The sequence below is a fragment of the Zonotrichia albicollis genome, chromosome 2 (assembly GCF_047830755.1).
Source record: "Zonotrichia albicollis isolate bZonAlb1 chromosome 2, bZonAlb1.hap1, whole genome shotgun sequence".
Lineage (NCBI taxonomy): Eukaryota > Metazoa > Chordata > Aves > Passeriformes > Passerellidae > Zonotrichia > Zonotrichia albicollis.
The window spans coordinates 43,367,019-43,384,453 of record NC_133820.1 but is presented as its reverse complement, the minus strand read 5'-3'; the positions used below and the strand labels follow the sequence as shown (position 1 = coordinate 43,384,453).

Sequence of the window (17,435 nt, the reverse complement as noted above, 5' to 3'; positions counted from 1 at the left end):
TCTTTGTACATCCCAATTAGAACATGGTTTCAAGAGCATTTGCTGATCTGAGCTCATACAGGCACCAAGCGAGACCCTTTTTCTGTGCAGTGGATGCTCCAGTCTCAGAAGGGGCAAATTTCTTCGGCTTATCAAGAGAAGGCACAAGGAAATGCCCTGAGACTTACCTTTACAAAAGCGTCTCTCACATCCAGCGCTTGTTCCATGCTGAGAGGGGTGGAGACAGTTTCACCCCTGGTGATTATGGTCCGGCTGGTAAGGCAGTTCATCACGTCCTGAGGCTCAACCTGACAGACACAACACCAAACACAGCTGCTGTACAGGGGAGGAACCTCAAATGAAGACACAGGCTTTTTCAGAGAGAAAAATTAACATTTTTTATACTGTATTTTAATCTGGAAGGTGTTCTTGTGACTTAGCATGAGATGTTAATGAGGTGGGGGAGCACAGGATGAGAAGGCAGGGCAAAGCCTGCAAAGCTGTATGCTACCAGCATGGGTTAAAGTGTTGGGTTAAAATGGGTTTTGCATCACTTTGACCCGTTTTTGTACTTCATCAGGGAAATCTCCACTCTCTAAGTGGACAGAGAACTGTGGATCACACTCTGGGCCAGCAGTACCTATGGAGATGAGGTGATGTCCCTGTTAGCTCTTGAGAAGGCCACTGAAGAATGCCCCAGTCACTGCATGGACAATTTCAGTGAGGGTCATCGCACCTCACTCTTCAGACACAAGGAATATATATGACATCTGTCTCAAGTATCATTATGAACTTTCTTTATATCAGTGAGGGAAACATCCTGCTTTAGGGACTGAGGTATTCTGGATGCCCTTTCTAGTACAACATGCTAGACCCACCAGAGAGTGTGTTCCTATCTGCTGGCATGAAGGGGAGCTCAAATAATCAGATCATGAAATCATAGGATATTCTGGGTTGGAAGGGACCTTTAAAAATCATCTAGTTCCAATCCCCCAACAGAAACAGTTTCTGCTCGACCAGGTTGCTCAAAGTCCCATCACACCAGGCTTTGAACATGCCCACAAGTGGAGTAGCCACAACATTGCTGGGCAATCCGTTCCAGTGCCTCACCACCCTCAGTGAAGAATTTCTTAATATCTAATTTAAATCTGTCCTCTTTCAGTTTGAAGCCATTCCGCCTTGTCCTATCATTCCATGTCCTTGTCAAAAGCCCCTTCTCCAGCTCTCTTGGAGCCCCTCTGGATACTGAAAGGGGCTCTAAGCTGTCCCCAGGGCCTTCTCTTCTCCAGACTGAAATACTCCAGATCTCTCAGCCTGTCTCCACAGAAGAGGTGCTCCAGCCCTCTGGGTATCTTTGCAGCCTCCTCTGGCTACTCAGCCCAGATGGAGACATTCACCTTCATGCTGCCAACGCAGGACACAATGCAGCTTATCCAGGGCTCCTCAGCCTCCCAGAGCTGGTGGTACAAGGGGAGGCTGGCTTGGACAAAGCTTTGCCACAATACTAAAAAGCTGGGATGGAATCAGAAGGGGACCAGCAGCACTGCAGGGCCACTGACCTCCAGCAACGTTGCCGCAGTAATGAGTGATGCTGACTGAACAACCTCGCAGGCATCCAGGTTGTCATAGGTCCGAGCTGGGAAAGAAAGGCAGAGGGAAAGCCATCAGCAAGGGACGTGTGTCTGCAGAAAGTGGATGAGGTAAGGGAAAGAGTCATTCTCCACTGCCTCTGTGTGATGTCCTGGCAAAATCTGGCCATCAGAAGGGAGAGAAAAGTTCACACATCTGCTGGAGTCCTGCTGATCACTGTAAAGGACCTGTACTCTGCTCTGCCAGACCAGAAAGTAAAGAATGTAGAAATGTTTTAGGCTTCTGCCTTCTGAAAAGGCTTGTTAAATCACTGTGTCATTTCTGACAGCAGAGCTGTTTAGTACATTTACAAAGGTATATCCAATCACACAGGCACCTGTCAAACACTCCATTAGCCTCTCTTTGTAAAACCTGAGTCTACTGAATGACCTCTGTCCATATTCGACGTCACAACACTTAGAAACGTGCATGTCATTGAACACACTGCAACCTGGCAGCACTCCTGTGGGCAGGTGGAATTATTCCTTATTCCTTGTCCTTACAATGCCATAATAAACACTGAGTCCCTGGTATGGCACCATGACAGGTGTTCTGGATACAGCTCTCCATCCCTAAGTTTGGCTCCCTGTCAGCAGGCAGAATAAAGAGCAGCAGTGCACTGGACCATGTATTTTGTCCTTTTACCTTCATACTGCAGGTTGCCCATGTGCAGGATGGCAGCCAGCAGCTTGGAGATCTCCCAGTTCTCAGTGTCAGTGAACATGAGGACCTTCATAGCGGAGCGGATATTGGCGTACTCCTTGCTATCGTCTCTGCCATCACAGGTTGTGCAGTTACCCTGGTGAGGCAAACAGGGCACACACTGCATGAGGTAAAGCCAGGGAGCACCTAGGTATCACCCTAAGCTCTCAGGGCTTTCCTCAAAACCAGCAAGGTTTTGTTTAAAGGATGATGCTGAACTTGTGGATCTGGCTCTGCCCTTCGTCATATTCTATGACTCAGTGCTGAGCCTTGTGACCTACACTTACCCTGTTGTCCCCAGGTACCCTGTGTCTGACTGCCATCAGCAGAAGAGAAAAAGCTCTCTGAGGTGGGCATAGAGAGCTGGAGGCTCCCACTGACCCAGTTAGAAAGCTGGGTCCCAGCTTTGCTGATGATGCATCAGCCTTAATTACACCTATTTCTATCAGCTCCTCTGGTTATCAACACTGGTATATAGGGAATGGGGTTGGAGATTGCTGGCTCGGTCAGACACTTGGAGCACACACAGCTCAGCCCCATATTCTGCTGAGAACATGCTATCCAGACAAGCACTTCTCTACACCGATCTCAAGAGCAGCAGGTCTTATCTAACACCCTGGCTACTTCCAAACATGTGGCATGGGCACCATACACTATCCCATCCAAGCTTGTGCTCTACTTCACAGAAAGTGTGTAAATAGCCTGGTCTAGACACAGGGATTAAGGATTTCCACTAAGACTATGAGCCTTGTGGTGGTGAGACAAAGAGATCTGTCAAACCCTGTGGCTAAGGTTCAGGAAGGTCATAACCAGCAAAGCAGATCTTGGCTGCAGAAGCACCTCTCTTTTCTTTTCCCTCGCTAAGGACCTTTCACCACATCACCCCACCAGACCTCTGTTTCACTGCTCTCTCACCATTGCAAGGTAGTTGTAGTCTGTGGCTTTCCCAAGACCCAGCTTCTTCTTCTGCTCCACGGTCATTCCTCTCAGCATGCAGTAGAACACGTGGTAATTCCTCTCATCCTGGGCCTGCAGGAGAAGAGCAAGTGCCAGCTGTGTGAGGAGAACAGCATGGCAAAGGTCAGCTGGCCACGCCTCGCAGGTGTATCACCTTACCTGCCTGCACACCCGGGACTTCTCCAGCAGGTACTGCTCAATCTTTGCCCCCTCTATGGCTCCCCTTTTGTTGAAGTGGATGTCGATGTACTTCCCAAACCGGCTGGAATTGTCATTACGGATGGTCTTTGCGTTCCCGAAAGCTGCAAGAATTATGGTGCGTTAGAGAGGGCCTGATGCAGGGAGGATGATGGATCTGGTCTCAATGAGGGGGGAAAAGTCAAAAGAGTGAGGCTGAGAGGGTTAAAAGCAGCCCCAAAGCCTTCCCTTAAGTCTGGCTGGATCAATTTCATCTCAATGTGAGGAAACAATATGTATATCAGATGACTTTCCTTGGAAATACAGAGAGGAGCACAGAGGAGGAAGCTTGGGAATGGGGTGATCTAATCCAGGAAGCAGGTCTAGGACAGTAGGATTTTGGCGGCAGCTGATGAAATGAGAGGAGAGTTGAGCAAGAGTGGCTGCAGTGTGAAAGGTGACGCTGTGCAGAAATGACAGAGATGCTGGTGAGTGATTTAATGACTGAGAGGAAAAGAAAAGGGAAAATGCTTCCAAAAGGGAAATACAGACAACTAAGCCAACCTCCAGCAGGAGACTTCTCCCTGCAAGCAGACTGTGCAGAGAAAGGTATCCATGTCCATCCTCTGTTGGGTGTGGATGAGTGCCCTAAGCCAGCATACCCTGCAATTTCTGCTCCAGGATTTCTGGCAGGTGATGGACATGCACTTGAATTACAGAGCCTCTCTTTCCTGAATCTCAGCAGCGACCAAGTGCATATTCAATAGTGCCCTGTGTGCTTGTCACACTTCTGTTGGTTCCTAAAGGGTTATTCACCAAGCAGAGGAGGTAAAAATCATAGAATGGTTTGGGTTGGAAGGGACCTTCAAGATCATCTAGCTCCAATCTCTCTGCCAAGGGCAGGGGCACTTCCCACTAGATCAGGCTGATCAAACCTCTATCTTTAAAGGACAACCCTAATGTTATTCTTCAAAGAAAAAGCAGTTATTCTGCATAAGCATAAAAGGTACATGTGGCATCATTTTGGGTCAGGAGGGTTAGATAACCTATTTAATTTACAGATATGCAATTAAAACAGCGGGGTTGATCACAGTAACAGCCTGCCAATGAACCTATTAAGGCGACAAGCTGATTCTCATTATCTGGTTCTTTCTTGGACTCCTCTATTTCTTCTTCTGCATTCTGCTGCCATTCACTGGTCTTGGAAGGAAAAGGTGGGGTCTGCTATTGCGTACAGCCAGCACAAGGTGCTGTGAAGCTCAGGTCCTATTAAACTGATGTTTTATGGAGCCATCTAAGAATGGGAATAGGATTCCTATTCCTTAGAACCATTCCTAAGAATAGGAATAGGATTTTTGCAACTATGGCCAAAAAAAAAGCAAATAATTAGTTTGCTGAATGCAGCACTGATGGGATACTGAAGCTCTGCATGCAGTCCAGCACTGGAGGAGGTGGTGAGATTTTTCAAAAGAGCAAAAAAGTATTGATCAGCACTTTTACATACTACACACAGAATTAGGTAAAATTCAGGGTTTTGTATGTGTTTTCTGGGGGAAAAAAGTACTGTTTTATGTGGAAAACCACTTTCCCCCCCCGATTTTTAAAGTAACAAAATAGTTGAAAAAATAATACAGGTTAGCTGAAATGCTGTGCTTTCAACAATAGTTGTCAAAAATATTAAAAGAAACATTGAGAGCTTAGAGAATATTAGTCTTGTGAAAAATAAATTCAGATGGAAAGAATCTGAATGCGTTATTTAGCAAAAGTGTACCTCAAAAAAAAGTTTTGTCACTTTTTTGGAAACTCAAAGTGTGACATAAGTGTTTTACATTTGGTTATATTTTATGGTTCCTGAATCTGTTTCTTATTTTTTCCAGCAAAAGAATTCTTTATTATCTGAGGCCTCACCTTCCAAGATGGGATTTGCCTCCAGGACCTGCTGCTCAATCCAGGAGTGCTGACCACTGATTGCTGCCAGGAATTGCAGAATCAGTTTTGTGCTTTCTGTCTTCCCTGCTCCAGATTCTCCACTGCAAAGACAAAGGAGTGGAGGTCAGTGAGTGCCATGCTGCATCCCTGCCAATGTCCCTCCCTCCATCTCCAAAGGAACTTCTGTCTCTTGCGTCTCTTCTGTTAGCGTAGGCGGGATGACACCACTAAGGATGGGTTTCCAGCATCCCAAGGATGATCAAACCTGGTTGTGGGACAAATGATAGGACATGGTATAAGATAGCTTCCAGCTAAAGATCTAGATTTTCTCTGTGTTACACTTGGCCCAAGCTGTTGCTTGAGTTTGGGTATCCCCAGCAAATGCCATCATTCAACCAGCATTAAGAAGGTTGTGAGGTAGTTTCAGTCAGTGCTTTTCCAGGTATGATCACCAGACCATGACCCTGTGGTACAGGATCTAGCTGTTCCCATGGGACATCACCACCAGTCTGGAGCTGTGATAAGGCAGACTGTGAAATGCAGCCTTTTACCAGGAGAGACTTCCACAGGTCTCCTAGGCTTGTTCTAACAAGGAGCAGGGGAGAGAGGAGAAGCTTATGGGGCAGGAAGCCAGAGTTATTCCTCAAACTTTTCTCTGCACTGAAAGATAACCTCAGTTATCTTGTGAAAGGGCTGGGCAGAAATATTCGGGTCAGTCTATGGTGTGTTTGATACATGGGTTAGCCAAAATAAGCAACTGAAACAGACCTTCCTGACATTGAGTACCTAGCCTTGGCCTCATGGGCAAATCATTTCACCTTTCAGGCCACTGGCACACTGCATTGACTCTCCTATGGGCCCCAAATGATGCTTTTTTAGACCAGCAAAATAAGACTTACTGAATGGCCTTTTCAGACTCATGTATCTGAAATACTGCACACGGGATGTTCCAGAGTTATGGCTTTTCATTCAATGAAACTTAGGGTAGGCATGCCCTGGGGAAAAGGGTGCTTCAAATGAAAAAGACTGTGGATTCTATGGATTCAGAATTTATAGGATTGTGTTGGAGGGCTGAGGACATAAAATCTGGGTCATACCACCATTTGGGACAGATACTGGAGGGAAATCTACCTATAGCTGTGATCAGGCACTCCTTGGTGCCTAAGGTTGATCGGTCCAGAGCAGAGCCATGCTTGGAGACACTGTTCAGGAGTGTAAATGACCACAGGTCCAGTGACCAAGCTTGTCCCTGACCCTCTCTTTCCCTGCAGCAAGTATCGATGTTTGCATTTTTGACATCTGTAGGAGTGTTGAGTTTAAACTTAAAAGTGGAGGCTAAAAATGAATATGAGATCTATTGAGTTGCAAGGGTAAAATGCCAAAGTATTGATAAAGCACCTCTACAAGAAACAGAGTGACTGCAAACAGAGACCTCCTCTGCACTGGGAATATGTGGATGGAAGATCTAATCAGTCACTCAATGTCTGATTCTATCTGATAAGCTGTTCCAAATCAAGCATCTGCTCAGCATCTGCTTTCAGGCCATGGCCCATTTGGAAACTCAGCAACTCACCTTATGATGCAGCACTGGTCCTTGTTGTTGCGCTGCATGTTGAAGTAGCAGTTGTCAGCAATTGCAAAGATGTGTGGTGGCATCTCACCAATCTTTTTGTTGGTGTAGAGGCGTATCTGCTCGGGGGAGTAGATGGGTAGGAGCTGGTAGGGGTTTACTGCCACCAGTATCGAACCAGTGTATGTCTGGAGGAGAAGCACATAAAGGTTTATGGGGACAGTGAGGTGTAGCTGAGAGACTTTGGCAGCTTGGATGGGATGTGGATGGAGGCTAGAAAAGTCAAGGCTTTTTAAAAGCTGGATGAAAGATGATGCTCAAGTCAGAGATGCTTGCAGGGGGAGACAGGGTTAAAATGGGAACAGAAGTCCCAAAGTACCTAAATTGGTTCATATTTAGCCTTGCTCATGCACAGCATGGTTTCAAGCCTTAATTCATATTTTGTATGCTCTCAGTTAAGATTCAGAGTCTTAGAGAAGCTCATATTTGCAAAAATATCACCAGAACCAGCATATATCCATACATATCTGCTGCATTGTACATACAATAAGAAACCATAGGTGAAGATACCTGACAACCATTCCCATATGCCAAGGTAGGACCAGCTGGATCTAAACCATCCTGACAGATGACTATCTAATCTGTTTTTATCAATCCACAGCAGCTGCTAAACTTCTCTCTGCAATGCATTCTTCTCTTCCATCTCTGCCTAAACAAATATCTCCATACTTCAGTTTAAACCTTATCCTGTGCAGATGGCTATTTTCCACAAAGTCCTGACATATCCCTTCTCATCCATTTTGTAAATGGCCTTTGGTCCAGCTGTCCTGGGCCTTGGGTAGCAAACCCTTCTGTAGTATCTTGGTCTTTCATTTCTGCCCTTCCAGAAGCTGTTTCTCTCAAGCCTCTCATCAAAGGACTCATGAACTTTGTTATCTTGCTCAGATGTAGTGCTGAGGTTAGGAGGTTTGGCCACATCCCAAGCTCAAGGCAGAGAATAAGGACCTCCTTCCCCTGTTTCATCTGTCTAAAAGTCAGTGTCTGGAGCAGGTGAGTCAATGGGCCTCCACCTTGGGTTAGCCCAGGGGCATGAGATGAAGGCTACTTTCACTCTGTGACTTCAAAGAATTCAAGTCACTTTCTCTAGGTTAATTTTTAGCAACTGAAGTTACAAGATTAATCTTAACTTTCTTTCCTGCTGGAACCAGATGTGAAAGCACGCATACTACTGCATATATTTTTTCAGGAAACAAAATAAGCAATTTCAACATTCATATAATCCTGATGGATTTTCATCTGCATGGCCTAAACCCAGTAGGGCTTCGGCACAAAGCAGCAAAGTGGCACAGCCAAGGATGCTTGTGAGGGAGAAGAAATAATTTGCCACCATCTGTCCAAAACCTGCCACCAGTTCAGGCTTCCTGAAGGCAGCCAGTAGGTGGCAATTGTGTCCCACAGTAGGGAGGATGAAAGCCATTAAGGGCTCCTCACCTTCTACTCTCATGGCCAACACAAGAGAGCAACTTTCAGTTCAGTCCCATATGAGGTTTGACTTTACAGTGCTAACTGAGAAAGGACGCAATACTCTTCTCTGTAACTGGGGATTATGTGCCAGTAGGGGAGAAAAGCTCTTTGAGCTCCAGAACAATGTTGTCACAACTCCAAAGGGTAGAAATTGGCTGTGAAATCATGTAGACTGGATTTTAGAAAAAGAAGGCATTGAAAAAAGGGAGCAGAGACATCCCTTCAGAGAAGCCTTCAAAGGGGACAGAACAGGTAACCTCAGTGCTCAGAGGAGGAGGGAGCTCAGTTTCTGAATGGCATTACGACAGCAAGATCCCTAATGAAGACTCCTTTGAGTCTTCCCTATTTCATTAATTTCCTCTTTACAATTTATCACCAGGGGACATTTTTAGGGACATTAATTTTAGGGACATTTTTAATCTTCCTTGAGCTTAAAAAAAAAAAAATCTAACTCCTTGCAGAGGTCTCTGAAATCCCTGCATTTCAATCACACTGGTCTGCCCTGCCACAAATGTAAACATAGAGGCTTTTAAAGGTGTTAACCATTAGGTATTCTTTCTGGATGCTCCCACTGACCCTTCCCTTGTGATCCACAAAACCCTTTGTCAGCATGAACTCTTGTACTATTGCTTGTTTTCGTAGCTCATTCCTAGTTGATAAATAATCACAATTTGCCCAATTCTCACAGCTGACAGAAGGCAAAACTTTGTTCACTCTGTTGATCGGGGCCAAAGGGCACTTCCAAGGAAATAGTAGCTTACTGGTTTCTATTGCTGGGTGATGTCAAAGCCCTTTTCTATTGGAAAAATAAAGCTTTACTGAGAGCAGGGACTCTGCTGTAGCTGACCACAGGAACCGCATCTCACAGCAAATTCATTACTGCCTGCATGACCTACATTTTAATGAGCCCCAAACAAATCCTTTCTGAGCCTGCTTCCCTCGCTACCCAGAACACCATGGCTGACTTCATCTGGATTGTTATGGGGTTAAAGCTCTACCAAACATTACTGCATTTTGGCAGCCCTTAGAGAGCAGCAGCAGGCACTGGTTTCATCTCTAGATAAAGAGATTTAACCTTATTCACAAGTCCAAACTCCCTACCAGACTCTCTTGCTATTCAGCGTAGTTTCTCTTGCTGTGTGCAGGCCAAACCAAGGGCAAGAAGTCCTTGTTGAAGTTTTTCATATTTTGCTGCAGACATTTATTCCCTTCAAGTTAAGGTTATTACTGAGAAGAACTTAAAGCTTTAACCACATTCACAGGTGGGGAACTTTCTGTCTCTGGGAACATGTCACAACTTCACCATGTGGGTCAAGCTCTGCACCAAAGCAGATGGATGCTCTCCATGCATTTATGAAGCAGCAGCAATGGTGGTGCAAAGTAAATGAGAAGGCCACAACGGTGAACAGAAAAAGGTGATCCTGTGCAAGGCATGACAGCAATTGCAAATGACTTTGCCAAGAGTCATACTTACCCTCCCGCCGCAGTTTGTCTTATGAATAAAATGTGAGGGAGAAGAAAAAGGGAAATTATATTTTATTAGAGCAGAACTACATCCTCCACAAAGCTAAGGACACAAGGAAACAAGAAGAACTCAAGTCCCATTGGAAAAGTAATCGTTTACTCAGCAGGCTCAGAAATCCTTTCAAGCAGTGAAACTTCACTGTCTTTAAGACAGTGATAATTACACCACAGAAAAAAACCCCCACCTCTGTCTTTAAGACAGTGCTAATTATACCACAGAAAAAAAACCCTCAGTGGGCTGGGTGTCCCCTGCACACATGGCATCCATATGGTGGTACGTTGGCTTTGCAAAACTATCATCAATATTTACCACATCCGACACAAATCTACTCCTCCTAGTGCCATCACTCCTAATAGCTGAGATCTAAGGTTGGGCTCCTGAGCCTCCAACTACACACCTGTGGACAGAAGTGGTGTGCATACCTCTCTATCAAGTTATACACTCTCTGTCATTTTGAGAGTGTAATTCTGATTTTGAGATTGCTCTAATTGCTGTGCTGTGCCCAGTTCCTGGGCTGGCACTCCAAAGCCATTAGTGGTGTGGAGCAATCAAGACACAGTAACCTGGAATCTCTGTGATGCAAATGTCCTTGTGGGATGTGGCCATCCCTTAGGCAGGAACTCTGTAGGACACACTGCACTGCACTGCCACCATAAGACCAGAAGAACTTGTAGAGAAACTGATGTGGCTATTTTGTCACCTCGGCCCAAATCACCACCCACACTCACCTCCAGGCTAAAAGCTGCCCTTTGCATCAGCCCTTATTAGGATGATGTTGCCAAACAACACTTTGGACAGTGCTTGTTTGTGTTCCTAATCTTCCTGGATGCCTGTGCATAGCTTGGCAAGGGAGCTCAGAGACAGAGCTTTTTCAAAGGAGCTTGGTGTATTCCCAGGCAATCTGATGATACTGTACACACAGAATTGTATCTGAGGACCTCAGGTCACTTGGAGAGGCAACAGGCACTTGCTCGATAACAGACACCCCAAAAGAGACACACGGACACCACTGAAAAAATATCCAACACGATCCAAACTTTCTCAGAGAGAGTGGCAGGAATCCACTTTGTGCCACTGCAGGGTGCCCACAAGCAGGGGGAAAAGGGGCAATGTTCAATGGGTAAATTGAAGTTCCTTGAAAGAGCCAATCAGCTACAAATTATTGGCCATCTGTACTTCTTGGGTGGCATTCAGGTTGCTTGAATTCAGTTATCCAAATGAGTGCTGCACCTAACCTTGAAGACAGATGTGCAGCAAGCTGGGGGAGGTTGGACTGTAGACCTCCAGCCTAAAATTTTCTTCCAACATAAACTCCTCTATGATATCCAAACTCCAGTGAGCTCTAAAGCATCTGAGAGGCATTTCTGTTTGCATGACTGAAAGGCAGTCTTGTCTCTGCTGGCTCTACTGACACCTCTGGTGACTGCCATGGGACGCCCATGGAGACAACACCTCAAGTATGAATTTGGGCTATTAACTTGCTAGTTTATCATTATAAATGGCAAGAAAATTTGATTACAAAGGAAGAAACCTAGCTCATCTAATGTGAGAATAATTTTCTGATTATACTATTTTTGCCTAAACTGACTATAGGGCCTTAGGCATCATGCACAACAAATGAAGTGTCTGAGAGAGAGATGCATTTGGAGGTCTCTGTTCTCCCCCAAGTTTTGGGGACTTATGGGTGCCTTTTCAGCACCATGTCCCCTTCCTCCAGGATTGTACTCCATCTCTGAAAGAAGAGATGGATCTCTCCCAGAGAGGGGCAAGGAGCTATCAATCATATTAACAGCCTGTGCAGCAGAGTGCTGTCTGCCTCCATCACTGCCCAGCCCTAATCCAAAATGATCTGATCAAAAAGCACTGGACATCAAGCAGTGATGAACAAACAAAATAGATAGATAAAATCTCACTCATGCTCTGTGAGCTTATTTTATCTGTGAAGTCTGACTGTCTTGCAATTCCCTCCAGCCCGAAAATCTAGTAGTCTCTAGAGCCTTTAAAAAATCAAATTACCAGGAGGCTTTGAAAAGGCCTTCAAAGGCACAGCAAGTACTTACCTGAACCTCTGAAAACTGTAGGATTTAAGAGTAATACCAAATTTTCCATATTTGCAGAGGCTGTTTGAGTATATTATCTAGCAGCAAACACATGTGCACTCTGAATTTCTGTCTGAACAGTTTGCAGAAAACTACACAGCATAGAGAACACTGATAAAGTTAGCACAGAGACTTGAATGCTGACTCCTGTCCTGCTGGGGAGGTGGCTTTGCGATGCTGTCACACAGAAGAGAGATGCAGCCCTGACTGGCACCTGTAAACCCCTCAATCTGTGAATGTCTGTTTGGACTGGCAAGGCTGCACTGGGTCCACTGGGCATGACATGACTGAGCTGACCTAAGGAAGGACATTGCTGTCCTCAGAGATCAAGTGCCAGCATCCTAGGCAGCCCAGGGCTAATAAGCCATGAGCACAGACTAGAAAGGTTTTTTAATGCTGTTCTGGGAGTTGCTTACTTCTTTGGTCCCAGTTGTTTCATGCATGCCTCTCATCATCCTTTCTCCACCCCTTCCACCTCCAGCAATGGTTGTCTTCAGCCCCTTGGGTTAAATAAATCAATAGTCCAGGGCAAAAGAGCAGAAGGGTCACATTCAGCACGTAGTTTACACCTCTACAGAAGTTTTTGTTTTAGAATGACTACAGCATGCTCATGGCCTGGGTTGAACTGGTTACTCTGTGTGCAGAAAGCTAATGAACATGCCCAAAACTTCTGCAGGGGCAGGACAGCAAGGTGGTGTGGACTTTGCCCATCACCTAACTCATGGGGTCTTTCATTGGGGCATCTAGAAGCTCTGCAATGTCCTCCAAAGTCAGAAGCCCTTCACCACCGGGGAAAAGGGGAAGGTAGAAACCCAGATGCTCAGTTCAGTCAGGGTTCCCCCCACATGTGTTCTCCAGAGCTAAGGAGAGCAGGGGGTGGAGTGCAGAACCAGAGGTGAGGTGAGGTGGACACTCACATAGATGAGGTGCTCCCGATAGCGAATCAGCAGGTTCCTGAGAATTCCTGCCTCGTTCAGGTCCCCCAGGCGGATCATGTCCTCCACTCCATGGATGGAGGTGGGGTGCATGGGTTTGATGTGGCTGGCATTCTGTGGGGAAATCCAATGCTCCTGGGAAAAGAGCAAGGCCACAGAAAGGTAAGTCAAATGAGAGACCACTTGGATCAAAGACACAAACAGCCCACCCCAAAGAGAAGGATCAGACGGAAGGACACACACAAGACATCATCGGCACATGTGCCACAGCTTCTATTCCTGGGGCAAGGCAGTGATGAATTTGAAAGATTTGTAACAGAAGGAGGAAAACATCTTTTTGTTGGAGTTTTATTGGAGCAACAAGAGACAGGAGACACAAGCCATCCTGGCAGGAGCCTTCTCCAGGGCAGCGTGGTCATCCAGCACATCAGGGGAGCTTATAACAAATAGCACATTTGTCTTCTACTTCATAACTGCATTTTCACGTCACTGGTTAACCCTCTCCCACAAAATACTGTTGAGCAGAAAGAAAATGATTTAGAAAAGGAGAAGGGGATGGACAGGGCTGACAAAGTCATACTTTTATTGGCAGTGTTAATTGGACTCAGCACTTCTAAGGGCTTCAAAAGCCACTGCAAACAGCCCACAAGGACCTTACCAAATCAAATCTCTATTACCCCTGAAGGCAGTGAGAGCATTTAGAATTACCTCAGCAAGAAAAAAAAAGAAGCACATAGAACCACCTTGATACAGACCTTACTCTAAAATAGCCACCACTGCACAAAAACAGAGGTGGGAAATTGAAGGAGAACCAGTGTTTTGGCACATCAGGTATTGGTAGGAGGTCAGGAAGGACTGGATAACAACAGAGGAACCTCAGGTGTAGGTGGGTTTGCTCAAAAAAACTACCTAAGAGTATTTTGGGGGCTTCTGCTATCATTGCTCTCAAGAAGGTTCTCAATTTTGCACTCCCAGTACAGCCAAGAAAACAGGGACACAACATTGTCTTGTCTTTACAAATACAAAACTACGGCACAGTTGATTCCCAAGGACATACAGGAAGTCCATAACAAAGTTGATTATCATGGCCCTGGGACCCCCGGCCTAGCAAGGTCATAGAGCTGAATAAGGGACATCACAAGCCTTTGTACGTACATTGTCTTCATCATCCACGACCTGGATCTGTCCAGAGTCACACAGTTTAACCACCGCTCCAATGGGAACATCGAATTCCCGTCCGGTTTTGAGGTCCATCCACACATAATCCCCCTGGAACAAAGACAGCAGTTACACTCAGTGCTGCAGGGAGTTCAGCATCCCTTGGGATACAAGCAGTGGATGTTGTAGCCAAGTCATTAGCACAAGTCAAATTACTTCCCTGGCAAACCACAAACCAGGCTTTTCCACAGAGGCTCAGGACAGCAGATGCTTTGCATGTGGCACTTGGGGATGTGGTTTAGTGGTGAACACACTGCTGCTGGGTTAATGGTTGGACTCAAAGATCTTAGAAGTCTTTTCCAACCTTAATGATTCCATGAATCTGTGAAATCCCCGGCAAGGTGCCAGCAGCAGAGCATGGTCCACACAGTGTATGGACCTAACTCTGTGCTGTCCCACTGCCTTAACTCTCTGCTTCTCAAGCTCATGGGTGGTTGTTGGTCACAGAATGGTTATAGAACAGTGATACAGGCAGAAAAAAACCTGCCCAGGTTGAGGTTTTCCTCATTCCTCATTTTGTGTAATGTACAAACTTAGGAAGTTACATTTAGGAGATGGTTCTCTGCTAAGCCTTATCTGGAGGATTGTGGCACCTTTCTCCCTTGCAGAGAACCACTATCAAATATTCCTTGGAGACTGCTGAAAAGGGAATGACTAAAGATGAGTTAAGAACATAAACAGAGAGGCAAATATTTGCCCTTCTTCGGGAGTTCTTCCAGCTACAGCAATGTGTAGGTGGGCTGTTTGTATTTAATACTTCTCAGTGGATTTTATCTCCTGTGAGCACTTTCACTTGAGTCCTGAAGCTTTGCAAAGTTTTAGCATCCGTAATCCCAAAAGGCTGTGTCCTTTTACATGTTTCATATGTTTTACCTCTTTCATTTCAGACCTCTGTGTTTTCATTTTGATAGACACAGCATGCAGTTGACCCCTATCCAGTCACTTCATGTCACTACTGATCCTATACAACCCTGTCAGTCCTGCTGGGCAGGGACTATCTGCTTATCAGCTCTGTGGATATTAAATTACTCAAATGCAAAAAAGCTTTTAAAGGAGCTGTTTTCCTCAATACAAATGCAAACTCCAAAATAACTCCAAACTAAAGCCCCAAGCAGGACCCATGCTGGAACAAAGCAGAATTATTTCCAACTCCTATTTGCAAGGTGAAAGGGTATTAAAATGAGGAGCAGTCTAGTAGTCAGGTGAGTTTTCATTCATGCACCTGAGATTAATGCTGTGGACTTGTAGCCCCACCTAACACCACATTCTTGGGGACCAGCTCCACTTGCACCTATTAAGCATGATGCAAACGTGGTATCTACCTTTTGAAGTCCTGAAAAACTGCTGGGAGAGGGAGAAGGGAAAACCAGGATGTATCACTTTGCATGTGCTCGGATATAACCCCCTTCCTGAGCATCCACTATCAAGCATTTCTGTGGACAGAGCATATTTATAGATTTGGTTTGGCCCAATAGATAGCTGCTAAACAATTTTCATCTCTGTGCTGGGCAGTGGCAACTGGTGGTGTCACCATCCAAGTCATCCATTAAGACTTCCAATAGACACAAACCTGTGAGTACCACCAGGATATAAGGTTACACTCAGGGATCCACACATGGCGAAACTACACACCAGGAATTCCCAACCATTCTGTGTCAGACTCTATCCTTGGCAGCTGCTGGCAAGGTTTCCACTAGGATATCAACAAAGTCAACCTGCTTTCATGGAGCTCAGGATCCAGTCCTCAGCTTGGGTTTTCATTTCCTCAGAGGGTTGTGCTACAGCTCTAAGTCTATTTATCCACCACATAAAAATATGGTATTAACACATTTTTCTCATTAACCGTTCTTATCTTTACGTGTCATAACTTAGTTAAAAAGGCAAAAAAATCACAACTAATGAAGGCAGCGTCAGGAACAGATACATTATAAATCCATTTATATTAATATTTATTTTTTAGCTGCTTTGATCCAAGACTCTCAAAGCATTTCAGAATGTTCAGTACTGTTATCCTCTCTGCATCACTGGGCAAATTCATGCACACGGTGGGTAACCTGATCAAGGTGTCAGCAAGAGACAGCCTGGCTGCTCAGTTCCTGCTCAGCAGAAAGCCTTTCCAACATCTCAGCAGCTCTGTAAAAATTGCTCTTGATCAAAAATCCAAGAATTGTAATGCTGTTTTTTAAAAAAAATCTCTAATATTGAATAGCTGTAAAAGCAGGCTGCTTCATATGGTGTATTACCACACAGCTGAGATAAAAGGCAGGCTCTCCCAAAGGTAAATAGATACTCTGCTAACACTAAGACAACTTCTGTGCTTTGTCTGCCTAATGCACAGAATGCTCATCCCCTCAAACTGCTCTTTTAAAACCCATTAAAGTGCAGTTCCTAATACTGGTGAAAAAAGTCTTATGGGATGGGCTAAGCTGGTAAGCTCAGGAAGGTCGAGGGAGTTATAAAATAACAGCACTTATTAAGAGTGCCGACCCATTTCCTTTTCTGACTTCAATCAATTTCACATAAACCCCATGGAAGTCAGTTACATTCCTTCTGCTGAAGCAATCACCCTCGGATCAGCCCCAAACCCAGCAGATATATTGGGGATTTCAGGGCAATTCAGGGTGATTCATGCATTTACCAGCTGTGGCTGGTAAGTTGCATAACCTGCCTCATGCCTACACTGGTGCAGTTTATTTCCCAAAATACATGACAGAGTACTGGAAAAGTGAGAATGCCACGCTTTACAGTATCAACATGGTCTGCCTCTTCCCCCTCAATGCAGCCAGTGGGTTTTAATACCCTTCCAAACGAGAAAAAATTTCCAAATTGCTCTGGGGCAGACCCTCAGGACCTCACAAACTCGGGGCAGCGACAACCAAATAGCGTTGCAAGAAGAGGAAACACCACACAGGGATCCACACAATTCACAGAGAAGATCTTTAGGAGGAGCTTCCAAACGTGAAGAGCAAGAAGGTTGCACTGCAGGGGAGCTACAGTGCTTAGTGGGGGGGACAAAGGAGGAAGGTGAGAGAAGCTGGCGTAAGCAGCACAAGGATCCCATCAAGAGCAAGACAGATTCCAAAGCAGCCTGAAAGCTTCCAGCCATGCTCAGGGCTTGGGACCCCCTCTCTTACCGCTAACATGGTCGTGGGCTTCAGGACCTGGTTGACATTGCGAAGCAGTGTCCATCT

At 45.4% G+C, this 17,435-nt stretch overlaps 1 protein-coding gene across 6 annotated transcripts in view; it reads right to left on the bottom strand.

Annotated features, from left to right (window-relative positions):
* The window catches only part of MYO7A (myosin VIIA), a 103,278-nt gene that overhangs the window by 49,151 nt on the left and 36,692 nt on the right, over window positions 1–17,435 (bottom strand). For 4 of the 6 annotated variants that reach the window (XM_074534987.1, XM_074534990.1, XM_074534989.1 and 1 more), the window contains exons 3-12: window positions 14,182–14,295; window positions 13,009–13,161; window positions 9,942–9,959; window positions 6,947–7,131; window positions 5,353–5,474; window positions 3,427–3,569; window positions 3,226–3,339; window positions 2,254–2,407; window positions 1,539–1,615; window positions 168–287 (exon numbers count right to left, since the gene is read on the bottom strand). In XM_074534987.1, the coding sequence (XP_074391088.1) occupies window positions 168–287; window positions 1,539–1,615; window positions 2,254–2,407; window positions 3,226–3,339; window positions 3,427–3,569; window positions 5,353–5,474; window positions 6,947–7,131; window positions 9,942–9,959; window positions 13,009–13,161; window positions 14,182–14,295 (1,200 nt within the window). The remainder of the gene's footprint in view (window positions 1–167; window positions 288–1,538; window positions 1,616–2,253; window positions 2,408–3,225; window positions 3,340–3,426; window positions 3,570–5,352; window positions 5,475–6,946; window positions 7,132–9,941; window positions 9,960–13,008; window positions 13,162–14,181; window positions 14,296–17,435) is intronic. The other 2 variants (XM_074534988.1, XM_074534992.1) reach the window with 1 other exon arrangement.